Source organism: Rhinolophus ferrumequinum, chromosome 22, assembly GCF_004115265.2.
Source record: "Rhinolophus ferrumequinum isolate MPI-CBG mRhiFer1 chromosome 22, mRhiFer1_v1.p, whole genome shotgun sequence".
Classification (NCBI taxonomy): Eukaryota; Metazoa; Chordata; class Mammalia; order Chiroptera; family Rhinolophidae; genus Rhinolophus; species Rhinolophus ferrumequinum.
The window spans coordinates 50,855,989-50,874,271 of NC_046305.1; the positions used below are offsets into that span (position 1 = coordinate 50,855,989).

The following is an 18,283-nucleotide window of genomic DNA, read 5'->3' on the forward strand; positions in this document are numbered from 1 at the left end:
ATCTACAGTAGGAACAGAGCCGGGTCTTCTCTACACAACACAGCCAGTCTCCTCCGCCTGCACAGGAGGAGGGCAGCTGGAGCCCAGGGCCCAGAGGGCATTCTGCTTCCTCTGTACTCTTCCATTTCAGCCAGGCAAGGAGATTTTGTCTTGTGCCTTCTCTTCCCTGTGGCTTTCACTTCAAATTGCAGAAAGAAAGAGATCATGTGCCCAGATCCCTGCCCCCTCAAAATAAAACAGCTTTCTAGCTGAGTACAACAAAGACAAAATGCAAAGCAACCGTCCCTCCCCCAGTTCTGCCCTCCATCACTCCACAGGACAGGGACACTCGGCGTTTTCCTTCTGTCAGAGAGGAAGCACAAGCAGAGGTTTCCAAAGGCCCTCGTGGCTGGTTTCTCAGGTGCCAGAGCAGGATTTTATTATAAAGAACAAATTCCATTTATGGAGCACCTATTCTGCCAGCCATGACACAAGTTTCTTTACATATATCTAATTTAACAAAAGCCATATGACGTTTGTATTATAATTATCCTCATAGTACAGATGAAGTGACATGTTATGACTGATGAAAGCTCACAAATGTTATTCTGTTCTTAAGCTGTGACTTCCCGAGAGCATTCTGGAAGCTCTGAAAGCATTCAGAGGAGATATTTAAGGACAGTACTGGTCAATGGGTAGTGGCATCGGGGAGCAGGAATGAGAAGCAAGGAAATGTGGGGAGAATAGAAAAGGTGGGGTAGTAGCAAATGAAGAGGAAGAAAAATGCATGTCCCAGCAAGAAGTGCTGGGACACTCCTACCACTCAGCCTGGGCCATGGGTGTGTGTGCGTGTGTGTGTGTATGTGTGTGTGTGAATAAATCTCCATAGCAACCATCTGGTTTCTGTCTTCTAAGACAACACAGGCTTGCAGTGTCTAAATATGGGTAGGCACTGGTGAGGATGAGTGAGGGCTGGAGAAGGGAAGTGGCACAGCTGAGTCAAGGGGAAACTATGCAGAAAAGACAGATTCCTCATCTATCCCACTGAGCCCACCAGGTAGCAAAGGGGCTTCAGGCCCTGCTCGCCCCTCGATGCACAGCAGTCACAGTTAAGAGCTTAGCCTGCATACATGCTGGCTTATTTTAACCAATTATGTAAATTCCTATCAGTCCGGGGATCCCCTTGGTGCAAGAGGTGAAGGATAGAAACCTTCTGCTTCTCCATTTCACCCCCAGGTGCCACTTTCGGGTAGAGAGAGGTCAGAGGATCCCCTCTGATGTAGGCGTGGTGGCCCCAGAGGGAAGGTGAGGGACAGAAGGCAGGCACCAGGGTGCAGGAGGAAGGGTGGGCACTGCTGCGAGGATTAAATGGGCCCAGGCCTGAGCTACGAGAGCCCGCAAAGTGAACTGAGAAATCAGCACACTGGGTTCTCAACCAGGGACTCCCGGGGACATTTGGCAACGTCTGGGGACTTTCTTTCTTTTTTTTTTTTTTTTCCAACAAAAGCAGCTCGACTTATTGCAGGGAAGCTAGGGAGCAGCAGGGCAAGTGAGGGTCTCCGCAGAACTCCCATTGTTGAGCAGGATTGCCAGGTTCCAGATCTGTCTGGAAAGCAGGGAAGGATGGGGGTCCTGCCCACTTTGGTCCATCCTGCAGGCTGGGGGCCCAGGCCCTCACTAGCTGGGGCCGAGATGGTAACGGTCTTCCCTGTTTTCCTCAGGGTCTCCAGCAGAGTATCCACGCTGTACTCAGACTCGATGGAAACCTTCTTGCTGGCAGGTCGATCTCAAACTGAACTCCTCCCAGCTTGTTGAGGACCCGAGTGACCGCACTAGAGCACAGCCTTCACAGGTCATGTCTACGGTGACTCGTGCTTCGGCATGACTGAGGAGGTGACGGTGGGTGGTGGCAGCGGCGGCGACGCTTCTCCCCGTTCTGGGGACTTCTGATGGTTCCTGACTGAGCATCTAGTGGGTAGAGGACAGAGATGCTGCTAACATCCTAAAATACCAGGACAGCCCTCACAGCAAAGGAGTCTCTGGTCCAAAACGTCCACAGTCCCAGGGCTGAGACCCCAAGTTTGAAGACGCTGGTCCCATATGAGTCCCTTCCCTGCTCCATTGCAGGAGTCCCAGTGACAGGTCAAAGTACTTGAAGAGGGGAACCACAGATGCCAGCTTGCTCCCTGGGGCCCGGAGTTCCATCCCAAACTTCCAACCCAAGCGTTTATTTAGTTTGTTTACTTCTAACAAAAATAAATCTAAGCCAGAGTCCGAAATTCACTGTGAAATCAGCTTTTGGAGAAGAGGGCCCTGGGTACAGGAAAAGCTGCCTGACTGACAGAGGCTGTGTAACTAATGGGGCAGAAAGTATCTCTTGGTCTCAGTTTCACATTCACCATTTGTAAAGTGAGTACAATGACCTCAATGAAATCTAATGTCCCTTTCGTTCCCAAATTCTGTACTTTGGGGTGTTTCTCATACTAGTTTGGCTCAATGGAAAAGGATATGACTCAGAACGCAACGGAGGAAAGTCTGAGGGTGACTCATGTTCCTGGTCACAAAAGGCTTCCGACCTTGAGCTTAATCTCTAACCAGGACTCATGGTCATTGAAAGATGCCAGGGCTTTCCTTTGTATCTTTGAGGAAGGAGTATGCACATGGGGGTGATTCCAGCAACAGTTAAGTTGCCTTTGCCAAAAAAATCCCCCACAGATCTTCTGATGTTGGAATTTCTACCACGAGAGTTTTACCTCCAGTGAAAAACATAAATATTCCGGCACAAGTATCAATTTGATGTCACTCCTGGGTTGGGCCATGAGGTAGGTAGCTGGTCCTAGGTCAAGAATAAATGCTTGCTGATGTAGTCCTAGCAGTTAATAGGAATAATTTGAGAAAAGTACATGCTCACTGTCAAAATCTTGAAAAGCACAGAAAGTAGACACACACACCCCCTAAGCCATAATCCTGACAAATAAACTTATCCACTATGTTGGCACATTTCCTTCCTGAATACTTTGGGCATCCTTTTTTTTTTTTTTTGCTAGTCCGCTAAAAGGAGCATTTAGTCAGGAAAAATAAGAAAGCAAAAGCCACCACAGCAGTGAGAGGACACTCAGACCCAGCCGCCCATGTAGAAAACAACAACAAAAAGCCTCTTTGGGCACTTTTTATCATCCGGGTGACACAGTCTCATTTCTCACTTCATTTCATCTCCAACAGCATTTTCTACTATTGACTGATGCAGTTGCTCCATCAAGCTCTGCCCTCGCATCCCCTCTTCCAATTCTCCTATTCTGTTGTCTCTATTCCCTTCAGAGGTTAGCCTTCATAGGGACAGCGCGCCAATCTTTCTGCTCTATATGCTTTCACTTCCGTGGCTTCACTAGATTATCTTGAAGTCCACACAATCTATTATCTGGACTTCTTCTCCAACCTCTAGACTCATAAACCAATAACTCACTGGTCATCTACTCCTGGGTGTCCTACAGGCACCTCAAATCAACCCTTCTGCCAAACAGAACTCATTATCTTCCTTGCTAAACACGTTCTTTCAGGTGCCTTCTCAATCTGGGTTACAGAATCATCACTTACACGGAAACCTATTCGCGTCCTGTCTCTTCCCAAATCCCATATCCCACGACAAGTTCTGTTGATGGTACTTTCCAGCTGTCTCTTGAATCTGCCCACTCTTCTTCATCCCCATCGTCATTCCTCAGTTCCTACTCAGACCTAACCTCTGGTGCTGTAGGCAACGTAATCGTCTCCCTCATAACTCTACTGGCCCGTGGTAAGAATTTACTACATGGAGTACAGTACAGAATTGTCCACCTAGGGGTTTCCTTGTTATTTCCAACTTATAATGCCACAAAATTGGACGATCATCTTCCTCTTCACACTAGCCATATCGCTTCTCAACTTTCCCATCCCATTAACGGCACTTCTAAAACCAACTTTACCCTCTCCAATCTCTTCCGCACACAGCAGTCAGAAAGATTATGCTAAAGAGCCAATGTCATTCCCTTGGTCAGCATCGTTAGAAAAACATCTCTCATTGCCTCCAGGATGAAGTCCAAAGGGCTTTGTGATCTGGCTCTTGCTTCCCTCCACCCATCTCTGGCCTCGTCCCTTGCATGCTATGCTGCAGCTACTCAGTTATTTCAAGTTTCCAGAATGGAACACCTCTGAAGACCCTTTTCCGTTCCTTCCCCCTGGAAGACCCCTTTTCTCAGCCTAACCGTTTTAACCTGACTAAGTCCTACTACTCCATCAGATTTCAGTTTAGAAGCTATTTCTGTGAAAAGGATTTCCCTGACTTGTTCCCCCACCTCCTGAATTAGGTGATTGCACACGCTCTGCCAGAGCATTTTGTGCTGATCCCCATCTGAGCCCCAAATCCCTATATTCTAATTGTCTGTCTACCTACCTTTATTAGGTCCCCTATAGTCCGTAAGCTCCTTGAGGGCAGGAACCATACTTTAGGTGCTGTTGTAGCCTCCGAAGTAAGGGCTTTACCTGCTTCATTGTCTCACCATCACAGCCCACCCTTTGTGGTAGGTACCAATCATTCCTATTTTACAAATAAGTAAATGAAAGCAAAGGGAGTTTAAGAAACTTGTCCTGAGTTATCAAAAATGTATCAAAACAGGATTGGATACCAGGCAGCTTGCCACCAGAACCAGTCAGTCCATCACTACCTCCATCACCTTGAAGTCCCTTCTCCACATGATTTGACAGTGACTTATCTGAAAACACACATCTGGCCGGCCTCCTCTTGTAATCCCTCCGTGGCTCTGGGCCTGCTGCATGCCCTACCCTCTGACCTGGCTCCTGTCCCTTCCTGGCCTGTTCTCCAGCCACTGCCCAGGACTATTGCTACTGCAGAAATATTAGGTTGGTGCAAAAGTCATTGCGGTTTAAAAAGGTTAAAAATAATTGCAAAAACTGCAATGACTTTTACACCAACCTAATACCACAGGTTCTCATCCTTCTCCAAGTGTTGGTCCCTCTACCAAAATGCCCCTGTCCCTTTCCCTTCCAGAGAAATCCTGTTCATCCTTCAGAACTTACTCCATTGAAACGAAACCGTTCCTGACCCCCATCTTCACTCACAGAAGCTGTGAGACTTGGGCAAGTTACTGTTTTTAGTTTTCTCATTTATATAATGGCAACGGAAAGACAACCTACTTCACAGAATTGTTGTAATTAAATGAGATGATGTAAATTAAACCCTCAGCATGGGACTTGACACTGAAAACATTTAGCAATTATTGATTACGTGTCCCTATTCCTCTCTGTAGCTAGGCCTCTCTCCCAATGCAAGTTTAACACTAATACTTCTTCATGGGTAGTTTCATCTTCTTCTCCACCAGAGTATAATCGCCTTGAAAGAAGCTCCCACATATCACACATCTTACATTTTAGCGCAGTGCCTAGCATATAGTGGCAACTTACTCAATGATAATCGATTGGACTTTTTAAATAGTACCCATCTTTCAAGGCCCAATTCAGTCTCCATTTCCTCACTAAACACTTCCCTAATGACTGCAGCCCTCTGGATTTTCCCCTTCTCAGAATTTTCACCACTGCCTGACGAAGCGTCTGCTATCATGCATTATATTCTATATGTAGAAGTGTTTGTCTCAATGAGGCTTCACGTTCTTCCAGGCGTACACTGCCCCTTACATTGCTTCTCTTCCGAGAACAGCTAATTTGTCCAGTTGCAGAGTGAATATTCAGGACTTACTGTGAATTACAATATTTCTGTGGAAGCACGGGAGCCACTCCCCTTATTAGTAAGTCACCAGCTTCTAAGAAAGTTCAGCTAACAACTCATTTCCTACTCTCCCTTAGTTCTTGAAATTCTGCTCAGAACTACATGAATTTGCTTTTATTTGTATGCCACTGTCCTGTCTTCACTTCCCCAGGGGAAATCTTCTCCTTTTCCTTGTTAACCTCCGTCGAGGCCTGGTAGAGGGCGCCACACAACACACACGAGGGCTGCTGTACGACCGCCGCGGGCTCACTGTATTTATTAAAGTCAATGGCAACTCTGAGTTACTTTTCTTTTGCCCGCATTTTCTATGCCCAGGCCCACACCGGCTTAAAATTCATGCTGCTGGGCAGTAACAACGGCCACTTCATCCCTGAAAACCCTGCGTATCCGATGGCCGAGAGGCTGTCAGCACAATCGTCACTCAGCCAAGTCGGGGGCGTGGAAGAACCGATGACGATTTTTAGAAAACACCTAGCTCAGCGACCCGCAGGAAGAGCTACCACGTGAAGGCCCTGCACAGCCGCTCTGCCCTGGCAGCCTAGCCCTGCAGTATGGGGAGTGAAGGAACGAACGACTGGCGAGCTTTAAAAACTGAAAGAAAGTCAGCCACAAACATTTCTTGGCTCTCCCAGGATTCCTACAGCTGCAGCTTAAAACTAAGGAGCAGGAAGCCAGGAATGATGGGAAAATCACACAAAGCCTAGATATTTACTGAAGCTCTTCAGTAACTAGCTTTGCCAGTCACTTGTACGTTCCTCTACGAGTCACTTATTTCCATGCCTCAGCTTCCTTACCTGTATTAAAAGGAGACTGCATTGAATGGCCCCACACTCGGTCTCCCAGATCTCAGTCCCCAGCTGTGACTACGTGGCAAACAAACTAGGGACAAACAGGCTCAGAGAAGCCATGGGATTGGTTTAAGGGCATAAGGACGAGAAGGCTCACTAACCCCACCACAATCAAGTCCACTCATTTGTATGTGTGTGTGTACCCTAGCTTTAATACGGGTTTATACTTTTTGAAATACATGAACTTTTTCATAGTTTCTTCCAGCTACACAATACACCCCACAAAGGTAGCGAATGCCTTTCTTGAATGGATCTCCAGACCACCTCGGCGTCTATGCTGTTCAGAAAGGCCAATGCTTAGGAGGCATCCAGACCCCCGGCTAAATCAGGAGAGCAAGTCACCAACATGCCGAGTAGTTGAAAAACGTCTTTGGAGAGCTTCTGATTAAGGAGAAAGAATGAGTGAGATACTGAGAAGCTTCCTTCTCCAGTTTAGAAGTTACCCCTCCCCCTCAATAAGATGGAGAGTTCTCTGGAACATCTGTCTCCTGGCCCTTGTTTATCTTCCTTGATGCGTACTCATTTGAGAAGCCAATCCATTGGGAAAAGACCATGATACATTCTCCCAAGCAAACCTGGGCAACATGGCAAGTGGTTTCAGTTTACCAGTGTGAGTGTTGGTGGGGCGGGGGAACAGGCAGGTGTGAGTTTTGCTTCCCCTCTGGTGACGTTTCTTTTGCATATTATATATAATACATTCACAACTCGTTTTTAATTTCAGTGGCAGGATTCCAGGATGGTCTGGACATAGTGAGGAAAGAAGTCACTCTGCCTCCTGCTGGCCACTCGCAGTAAGGCTTGAGTTCCCTCTGTCTTATTGCTAGAGGTCACATTTCTCCTTCAGACATGCGGACTTGTGAAGGAAGACAAAGGGAAAAGGAAGAGAGGGCTTCCTTTTTTGCTGAGGCTGGACTACGCTTTCCGTTGTGAATAAACCATTTACATCAAACATCCTCACCTCCCTCATTTTGAGCCCAACCTGCCATTCGCTACGGGAACCAAAGGATGGACCGGAGTCAGGAAAAACCCTGCTCTGTATGACAACATCGCTGCCTCCCTCTCGAGTGATGGAAGTGGGGAAGCCAGCCACCTCCCCTATTAAAGGACCCTGTTCTTTAGATACTCAGGGCCGCACACCAGCTTCTCCCGATTGGAGTCTTCAGTCTTTTCTTCCCTTTCCCCAAACCCCAATAAAAAACATACACCAACTGCTTCAGAGTATTTCTGAGTTGGGTTTTTTGTGTGTTTTTTCTTTTTCTTTTTATTTCAAATACTGAAAAAGTCCCCTGGGCTCTGTGGGCTCCCCACACTCACTGCCCTTCTCCCCACAGCATATCTGTTTCAAGGACTTTTTTTTTTTTAAAAATAAACAATTAACATTGCATTCCCAGCTTGCTCTGCAGAACCAGAGGAGCTGTTTGCATTCTGTAGTATTTAGATGGACAGCTGCTTTTCTCCGACACCGGGTCCCCAGCCACATCAAGCAAACACGGCATTTTCCTACAGAGCTAAATGGGAACCCCTCATCTTTAGTTTTTCCACTTCCTCCCCTCACTCCCACCCCACACTAGCCACATGGTTAAGGGGGAGGACAGTCAGGAATGTTTTGTTCAGTTCCCAGACCCTAATCCATATTCCCCCAAATCTCCCACCCCACACTTTCAAATACCCCCCCGCCCCACCCGGCACCCCCAGGATTTCACTGAGACTTCTCCCAACAGTTATTTGAAAAAAGGTAAAACAAAAAGGTTCAAGGTCTTGGTGCTTCAGCCCAAGGGGCTCCATGCGCTGGGACACCGACGGGCAGGGGCTTCCGCCTCTGCAGCCCGCGCCCGCCCGAGCCACCTCCTGACCCCTGGCTGCCAAAGCAGGGAGGGGCAGGAGCCAGCACAGGACCCGGGGGCAGCGTCTCAGGAATCTGGCGGAGCCCCGGGCAGCATCATTCAACTTGGCCACTGCGGACGAACACAGAAGAAGAAAAAGAAAAACACTGTCAAGTAATAAGGGAAGAACCCTAAATTCCATCCCAGTCCTCTATCCCATGACTTGTCCACACGTAAACAATCATTAGGCTGTGCCCGGCACAGGCTTTCAATCCTATCCAGAGAGAATCACTGAGAGAGAGAGAGAGAAATTTCAGTCCTTATCCATGAAACAAAACGTTCTCTGCCTTTTTGGAGATACCCATGGAAACAAAGACAGAGAAACAATTCGTTAGATGCGAACAAAATAACCGGAGGCTTGCAGGGGAGCAAGCTGCCTGCTGGCTTGGAGCAGGCTGGGTTCACAGGCATGGCCGCAGCCACATACAGCAGCAGAGACGGCCGAGGGCACAGTGAGGTGGGAGCTGCGTGAGGCCAGGGCTGGATGACACACTTGTTGTTCTGAGTGCATTTAATAATCTAGGTTTAATCAAAGCAATGGTGATTTGGGCTTGGAAATGACCCTTCTGGGCTGTGGGACTTAGATACTTCATGCAGTGGAAACGTGGTAAATACAGAATATAGCTTGCTTCTTTGTTTCTTAGCCTTGACGATGACCAGGTGGAGAGAGAGCGGGACCAACAGTTTTCTGGTTTCCCTATTTCTTCTATTCCTTCCTAAAACCAGACTCATTGTAACCTCCGTTTTGAAGATTCAAACGAACCAATAGAGAAAGCGGCTCAGACAGAAAAGAAAAAAGTACAAAATTCGAGAAGATCGGAGATGAAGAAAACGTACAAAATTATATATATATTTATATATATAATAACATGACATATCTATGTACAACATGGCTGGGACAGTTGAGGAACCTATACAAGGACGCTTGTCATCTTCCCCTCCCCACATGGACTTTAGACTAAGGAAGACAGCATGAGGAAATGGAGCAAGAAACACAAAAATTATATACAATTACAAGTGACAGTCAAGGGGACTGGGGGCCAGGGAACCCAGGGATCCTGCTCTCTCCATTCCTTCCTCACCAACCTTTCCTACCCCATCTGCGTGACAAGCCTGAAAAGTGAATGGCTAGCCAGGAGAGAGGCATATACACACGCTACGCTCCCCTCCCCCACACACATTGGCAAGTTCATCAGTCATTCGCTTTGGGCCAAACGTCTGGCCTATCAGAACCTGTGAGGTGAGAGGGCACAGGAGGAGGACAGTTCTCACCCTGACCCTCTCTGTGGACAGGAGCGAGCTGCGTTCACTGGCCACCACAACCCTTTTCCTCCGCCCGTTCGTGAATCAGCGTCGCTCCTTCTCATCACACAGGAGCTGGCTGCTGAGCTCGCGGAAGGTGGATGGCTCGGTGTTCTCTCTCGCTCCCACCCCCCTGCCTCCCAGGTGAATCATTTCCTAAGAACCTGCCCCAGAGGCCAGCTCAGTTCTTCCTTTTTCTTCTCGTCTCCCTAACAACACACCTGGCGTCTGATTACATCTGAACTGTGGGACTCCGTGTGCGTGACCAAGCATGCCTCCTCAGGCCACAGCTCAGCTGCCAGAGCAGCCTTTGAGCAGCGAAGGCCCAGATAGGCCAGGAAAGCGGGTCAGGGCTTCCAGGTTAGCTTCTTACAAGTTTTCTCTGATCCTACGACCATACTTATGAGGCCCTCTTGTCTGAATTTATAACACCCCGAAATGTCCGTTTCCTCTCTACTCATCTAGTCTTCAAATGGTTCCCGTCTGTAGGCTCACCCATGGGCCTGCCTCAATTCTAGTTTTACAGTGAATAGCAGAGTTCGGGTGGCGGTTAAAGGATCTTAAAATCAGAATCTTCTCCATATTCAACTCTATTTTACAGACTAGGAAATAAGAAATCCTGAGAGGTTAAACGACTTGACCAAGGTTATACAACACGTCTGCCGAGACTGAGTGGAACTCGAACCCACGGATCTTGATTCCTAAACCAGTGCTCTTTCCACTAATCCACGATACTCTCCAAGTGCTGGGAGAGAGAGAGAAGGCGCCCATTTTGTGTGAGTAACGTTCCCAATCAGGGCAAACTGTAAGAGACACAGACTAAGAGAGGTGAAGTGGGCACTGCAGTTTTAGGCAAGCAAATCGGTTTTTCTTTGGGAGGATTCTCTAAACCTGCCATAAAGGAAACACGAAGCAAGAGCAGCCTGAGGGACACAACACTTAGAAGCACAGAAAACAGACCTCATTCCATCTACCTTTCCCAGTGACGTCAGGTTAGCCTGGGGACGTGACACCTGCCGTGGTGTCCCCCGAAGCTTAGCCTGACCTGTGTGGGGATAGTCTCTTCCAAACGGAGGAATCACACATCGCCCCCGTTTCTTGTATGGAAGAAAAGAGTCTGCAGTATGACTCCATCCTAGTCTCCTGCTTCCGGGCCCCTACCTGGGCTACAGCGACGGTATGGAAATCTCAATTTAAGCAAAGACACAAACTCAGAGCCCCTCTTCCACACACACCCCTTCGCAGCAGCCCCCGCAGAATCACAGTCATTTCTGGCTAGCAAGCTGACAAGGTCTCACTAGGTGCCCGTGCCATCCCTGCCTATGATATATCAACGTCCAGTGGGTGAGGAAGGGGAGGAGAAGGGGGGCCCAGGTTACCCCGCAAGCTTGCTGGTGACGAGCGAGGACTTTCTCTGGGGCAGATCCTGTGGGGTGGGGATGTGATCGCCAGTCACCAGGTTCTTGTCTGGTCCTGCGCTCGGCAGCTGCTTATTCTTCATCTTGGCTTTGGCCATGTTGTAATCTCCTGAGTCAAAGTACTTTTGCTAAGAGACAAGAGGGAGGTGCAGGTGAGTGAAGCGCGCTGGCCTTCGCGAAAGTAAGGAGACCCACATCCATCAGAAACCCTCCTCCGTGCTGAGATCTTTCAAGCCTTCCTCGAGTCACCACATGCATACATAGCTTCGCATTCGTTACATATATTTACGTCTCCTCCACACATGTTCTGACTTTTTCAGGTATGCACGCAGTTTCCCAGCTAGAGTACCGATTTTTGGAGTTAAGAGATAGCCCCTACATCCTTTGTGGCCTCATCGTTACATGATGATTCAACAAAATTACTAACTTCATTTATAAAGGCTTACTGAGGCCCTGTTAGTCTCCAGTGGGCTTGGTGCTGAGCAAACAGAAAGCAGTAAGTAGAAAGGTCATCTGGGGCCACCCAGCAACCAGCAGGAGATCAACCTCCAGCCAACAACCTCAAAGATGGAAACTGTTCTCCCAGACCATGAATAGAAACTGGGCTTGTTCATGAAGATAAAGGGCTTTCCCTCTGACTCCCACTGCTCCCACACATGTCCCATGGCTGTGACAGCCTGCCCACGCCTGCCTCGCCTACAGCAAGGTAAACTGCAAATCAGCATCACATCACCATCTGTGACTAAGCCTCAATAACTAGGATTGTCCGTAGGGGCTGTATCACTCTCCGTTTCATCCACACAGAGGAATACACTCAAGTTCAATGACTTATCGTCCCTCAGTCAGCTTTAGGAACTTTTAGGGGCTGGTAAACCGGAACAGGAGCTAGATGGCTATGAAGGCAGATTCTCCCTGGGGGAGGAGAAGCACTCTGGACAGGAAAGACAAGCCTCTTGAGGGAGGAAATGGCTAGTGCTCACTTCAAGAGTCTGAAGAAATCTACTCATTTCCAGTTGAGGAAACCTGTAGGACACACGGTTTGATCTTCTTCTGAAATGATGCACCCCCAAATGTAGCTCCAATCCTAAAAAGTGCAATCCTAAAATTCCCACCATCCAAACAGGCAATTGCCTGGGGAAGTCAGCAAGCCAGGCTCTAACAGCCTCCCCTCCTTCCCCCAAGCTCCCACACCCCAGTGCCCCTACATTAAGCCTTAACGTCCCACACGGGATATCAGAAGATAACCGGTACCGTATCAGAGATTTACAATACTTTGCCTTGCTCTTTACACGTTTCTAACTCCTCTCCACTGCTGCCCGATGGCAATCTTCCAGGTCAGCATTCAGTAGAGCCTCTACAGGTCCCATCCCCTTTGGCTCCAAAGTAAGAGGGTAAGAGATTGTGCCCCGTACCCCTTTCTGGAGTCTCTTCATGAGGAAGTCGGAACCTCCAGGCTTTTGTCCTAGGCTTGGATATTTGGCCTTTAGCTTTGCCTCCTCGGCTCTCTCAGGGAGAATACCTTCTTTCTCCTGTGTGTCCTGGAGGGAACAAATGGGCCAATAAAATTAAAGACTGAGAAGACACTGCTTCTAATATTTGATAACCTTTTTACTATCAACTTTCCTGGCGATTCACCCAGGTGTGAACACGCTACCTCCACCCTACTCTTAAATAAAGCTAGACCTTTGTTCAAATCCCTAAAGCTCAAGATGACTGTATTGAGAGAAGAAAAAGACAGGTGCTTTTCATACTACGCCCAGAGAACTACCTCGGTGACCTATGAGAATTGGGTTAAAGGTAATAACTAAACACAATACTTCAATCACAGAGCGAGCCATAGTGTACTCAGCACAGAAGCCAGGAAAGACAAAGAGAAAAGAGCTTCTGGTGATGCATGATGAGTAGGAAAAGTTCCCAGGCTGTCCCTAACAGGCAGTACAAGTCAAATGGGAAAGCAAACGGGCTGATTCTGCTGAGATGTGCCTTTCTTATTCAGAGTCTAAGATAGTTATCTGAGAAGTCTCTCCGTGGAGCAGGCTAGAGCTATGGGGCCTTCTCCAAGGATCTCCACCTTAGTAATGGGACAACATTGCTTCAGCATTTCCAGAAACGTGGTAGGAAGGTGATAAACAGAGATGAAAATGACACTATTTTTAAGCTCAGGAAAATTAAGATACAGTAGGGTCACTAGTATTTACCCACAATTTTTGCCAAAAAGTCAACACCTTCCCTAGTGGGGCAAGTGATGGAAGTTTGGGGAACCTGCCAAGAGCTCAACTGACTTGCAGCAGGGGCTCTCGCTGTTGTTACCCTCCTCTTGCTGTTAGTGGGCCCTGCTGCCCGTTTTTGTTTTTTTAAGTGACTTTTTAAATGGACCTAAAGCCAATCTGTGGCTCTTTTTAGTGGAATTACATTCCCTTCTCTTGGAAATCCGGCACAGATATAACACCAGGTGTATTTCATAAACCCCCAAGCCCAATACTAAATCTTGTAAGTCAAATACAAATCCCAAGAAGAGGTTTATTTGGCGTGTTTTCATCACAGAATTGCGGGTGAACTAAGTCCCACTGCCTTGGAAGTCTGGGGGAGGAGGGAATAGGGTGGCGTCTTTCTTGTCACGACTCGCTCGGTGTCTTTTCTAGGATTAACCTCCATTATTCTGTATGGAACTCTAGCCCTCTTCAGTCTTGTTCGGTCCTCATTGAAGGTGGGCAACAGACCATCCCTAACCGTTAAAATAGGTTTCTTGAGAAAGTTGCCGCCTTTAGCTAGCCATAATAATTATTAGTCTTCTCCCTTCCCCCAATGCCAGTCCTTTTTAATCGTCTTTATCTAGACCTGTATCTTTCGGAGGATTTAGATTGCCGGAGTCAGCCTGGTGGATGCGTTGTTTATTTACCCCTAATAACCAATAACACACAACGCATCCCGGGACCACCAGCCCCCTTTCATTCACCCAGTCTTTCCAAACACCCACCCCGCACCCAAACTCAGCCAATTACAGCACAGCTTCAATGAGTTGAGCGGTAGGCCTATTGGCCCATCAGGAAGGCTACGGCACTGACTGACAATGGACTCAACTAACCAGCACCAAAGCAGCAAGCCGTGTTGAAGCTCACCCTGCGTGACGCAAAAAGTGGCCAACCTCTGCAGAGCCTGAGACCATGGCGACCAATCCGCACTTGTGGGAGACCGTCTCCCGCCCCATCACGGTCGCCCCCGGCTCGCCCGCCCGCACACCCCCACCATTTCACCTGCTTCTCCTCGCCGGTCTCCTCCGCAGGGTTCTCCTCTTCTTGTTTCTGGGACATGGCGGGACCGGGGCTGTGGAGTGTAGGGGGCCCGGGAAGTCAGCCGGAGAAGGGAAGGGGGAGGGGAAACGGGGACAACCTGAGCTGCTCCTTCGGCTCCTGTCACTAGGGTTGCTCAGTCAAAATGGCGGCCCGAGCCTGTGACGTTGCGACCGCCCCTTCCTATGGGAGCCAATAGGAGTGGGGTAGATGGGGCAATGACGTAACGATCAGCCAATAGTCGATGGCGAAAGGTGGGTTCTATGGAGGTGACGGGCAAGCTGAAACACCAATTTGGAAAGAGAGTGAGACACAAAGACCAATTGGAAGCCCGTGGAGGACGTTAGGGGCGGTGCTGTTAGCTTTGGCATTTTTTGCGCCGTTGGTGGGATCAGACTTCCTTTGGCTCCCACCGCCCGGTGCCCAGGAGGCTTTTCTGGCGAGCGAAAAGATGTAAATCTTTCATTTTCAGGTGGAGAGGATTAAGCTTTGCGCAGTGTTAGCAGAAAATTATCGACCTCCTGAAAATTATTTGGAGGTCAGAGTGGACTTTAAAGTGATACTCAACACGATTCCGGTGTGTATCTTGGTGTGTGGAACCGAGAGACTGAGTCCCCAACCTGAGTTGTCTGGAGAAACATAAATGGCTTACGTTCCATGGTTTAACTCTTATGTATAGTTTTAGACTTGTTCATGGTCATTCCATGGACCAAGCTCCTTGAAACAGCACAGTTCTAGGTATATGGGAAACGTCTAGTGAATAGTTGTCACTAATTAACCTATCCTGGGTCACAGTCCAACGATATTTCTTGAGCATCTGTAGATGGTACTGTATTAGTTTTACAGGGGTTACATGTATAGTAAGGCAGCCTCTGCCCTTAGAAAGTTTAGTTTAGTGGGCTTAGGGGGAGAGTTTTCACAGTGTGCCAGGTGGACCCTAAATCCTCAAGATTAAATACAACCACTTTCCTGGAGTGTTAGTCATGTTCTTTTTACATAAACAACGAACATTAGTCTAATACTAATAACACTGCAAAATTTAGATTAAATTTTAACTTTCCAGGCAGATTTTGTAACAAGATAGCCTTGGCTACCTGTTTATTTTTCTATATAATTAGGTGCACTTCTAATGGAAAGTTTGAGGAACACTGGAATACACAGATTATCATACAAGGCAAAATCCCAGTAAGCATTAAAATAAAAGTGTTAATAAAGTGCTATCGGGGTTCAAAGGAAGGCTCATAGTTTAGGATGAAAAAAAGGCTTCGTGATGGAAGTGGTATTTATTTCAAATACCTTTATTTATTTGAAATAGCTTTAAAGAACTTAGGAGTTTGCCAGGTAAAGATGAAGGAAGGAAGGATATTCCAGGAAATTAGCACAGTATGAAGGCTACAAAAATAGAACTGAGTCTGGGACATGGAGACCTTTGAATGCCAGGATAAGGGACTTGTGCATAATTTAATAAACCATGAGAGACATTTAAGGTTTTTAGGTCAGAGAGTGGCAGATCAAAACTGCTCTTTAGGAAGATTAATCTGGTGGTAATGAACAAACATAGTTCAGAATTCCAAGCAGAAAGATGCTAGACGACAGGTGGGCAGTCTGCCCAGGAGTCCACTGCAATACTCTAGGTGGGAGATAATTAGGATTTAAACTAGAAATGTGGTAGTTTAGAAAAACAGTGAACCTAATTGAGAGAGTCTGTGGCAGTGGAATCCACTAGATTAACAACTGACAATATAGGCAATGAGGAGGCCATGTGCCTCAGGGTGACTATTGGAGAAACCATAAATTCAAGAAGAGGAGTTGTTTTGGGAATGGAACTGGATGCAGATGGAAAATGAGGGGTTCCATTTTGGAAATATTGCCTTTTTAAAAGCCAGTGAGCCATTTGGTAGCCATACCTAGGCAATGAAGACTTAGGATAAATGACCTCTGAGTTCTCCTCCATATCTGAAATCTTAGGGTTCTAGGAAATGTAGATCTGCAATTTGGGAGAAAAGTGTTAGCTAAATATGAATGAAATTTGCAGTTTATCTAAATATTAGTGAAGTTGTGGAAGTATGTGGCATCAGCAGAGGAGAAAGTAGGAAAAAGAGGTCCCAAAACAGAAACGTGGGGGAAAGTTGGCAAGGAACACAGAGACAAATGATCAGAATGGTAAGGAGAGAAGTGACAGAGAAGGGAAAGATGGAGGGCAAAAACGTTAATTGCAGGTGGTTAGAGTGAAGAGGTGGTAGCAACATTTAATGGTGAAGAAAGAAACTAGGGCAATGAATTGAAGAGGAAGCAGAAAGGATTTTCTTTTTTGGATGGTAGGCGAGGCTCAAGCATGTTTTCAGAAAAGGGGAAGGGGTTAACGGAGAGAGAAACTAAAAAACATAATTATCTACTTTCAAGAGGAGATAATGAAAAAAGTCTCAGGAGATCATTAGATCAAGAGGGAGAGAGGCAGACAGGTTGGTTTTGGCAAGTGAAAGGAAGAGTGGGAGGGAGGGGAACGTACAGAGAGATTCTGAAGGGGCTAAACATTTAGGAAAGGCACATTGAGTGACTTTCTTCCCTCCTTTCCTTCCTTCCTTCCTTCCTTCCTTCCTTCCTTCCTTCCTTCCTCCTTCCCTTCCTTCCTTCTTTCCTTCCTTCCTTCCTTTCCTTCCTTCCTTCCTTCCTCGCTTCCTTATTTCTCTTTATCTCTCTTTTTTCCTTTCTTTTTTGGCCTTGCTTTTCTGAGGTTTATCCTTTGAGAACATAAAGGATGACTGGGTGGGATAGAAGATCTAGAAAAATGAGAGTAGAAACAGCAGTATAAAAATAGCAATAATTCAAAACAGCAAGGAAGATCTATGTGAGATTAGATAAGTATGAGTTTGTGGTAGTCCCCATCAGCATGGCTTTGTGACTTTGGTCAGTAATTCCTGTCCACCTTGGAGTAGAGACAGCAGACGGCCAGAGTTCACAGTGACCCAGGAGTGGTAAAGAAAGAACAAAGGAGGGAGGAGAATGAGGAAGTCTAGAATGGTTTGCTGGTGTGTTGAAATGTCTGACCTCGGCATCCAGGCTCTTTAGGAAAGACAGAATGCGATTGCTGAACTGGGAGAATAGAAAGGAGTTGACAAAATGGTCATGAAGCAGATGAAGCTGAGATTTGGAGGGAATGACAGAGAGGCAGGAGACTAGGAGGTTGCCGTGAGAGGGAGATTTCGGTCTGTATCTAGGAAGGTGGAGAAATTATAGGTTATGATGAGCTCTAGCCTGGGATAATTATAATTGGTGGCAGATATGGCATGGCCATAAAAAGTCACGGAAGGTGGTGATGTAATCAAGTAAACGTGAAGTCACAAATGTTGAAGTTCCAGAGCATAATAATAGGGAAGGAGGTTAGGAGAGTAGCTGTGACCCATATATTGGGAGTGAGCTGTAGGTCTCTAACACATTCGAGCCTTACGTTGTGTAGGAATAACTACAATATTAGGTAATGTATGATACCAAATGAGTCGTATGTGCGAGTTTTGAAAAGATCATTTCTGGCTGAGCTGGTCAAGGAATTTTTCAGGCAAGGTAGAACCTGTGCTGGGGCTATGAGGAAAAATAGGAAGGTTGGAAATTGGCAGGGGGAGGGAGGAAACGAAGATAATTTAGAGGACCATGTTACCTTATGAAAGCTTAGAGGGTAGCTGACCCCTGACTGAGGACAATGGAAAAAGGAGAGAGAAACTATAACAAGAGACCTTCCCAGAGGGTGTGAGATCCTGCTAACCTAGCAAGACTCCTCTTTCATCCAGCA

General features: G+C 47.0%; 1 protein-coding gene across 2 annotated transcripts; it reads right to left on the minus strand.

The window, feature by feature from the left end:
• Positions 1–31: 31 nt before the first annotated feature.
• Positions 32–14,662, minus strand: ENSA (endosulfine alpha). Of its 2 annotated transcripts, none has more exons than XM_033092486.1 (4): positions 14,461–14,662; positions 12,619–12,744; positions 11,168–11,334; positions 32–1,947 (listed from the first exon to the last, which is right to left on the minus strand). In XM_033092486.1, the coding sequence occupies exons 1-4, from the start codon at positions 14,515–14,517 to the stop codon at positions 1,839–1,841; spliced, it is 459 nt and encodes a 152-aa protein (XP_032948377.1). In that variant the 5' UTR covers positions 14,518–14,662; the 3' UTR covers positions 32–1,838. The 2 variants fall into 2 exon arrangements, with proteins under 2 accessions (XP_032948377.1, XP_032948378.1); XM_033092487.1 differs by lacking the exon at positions 32–1,947 and adding an exon at positions 7,862–8,558 and having other exon boundaries at positions 14,461–14,660.
• Between the last annotated feature and the right edge of the window lie 3,621 nt (positions 14,663–18,283).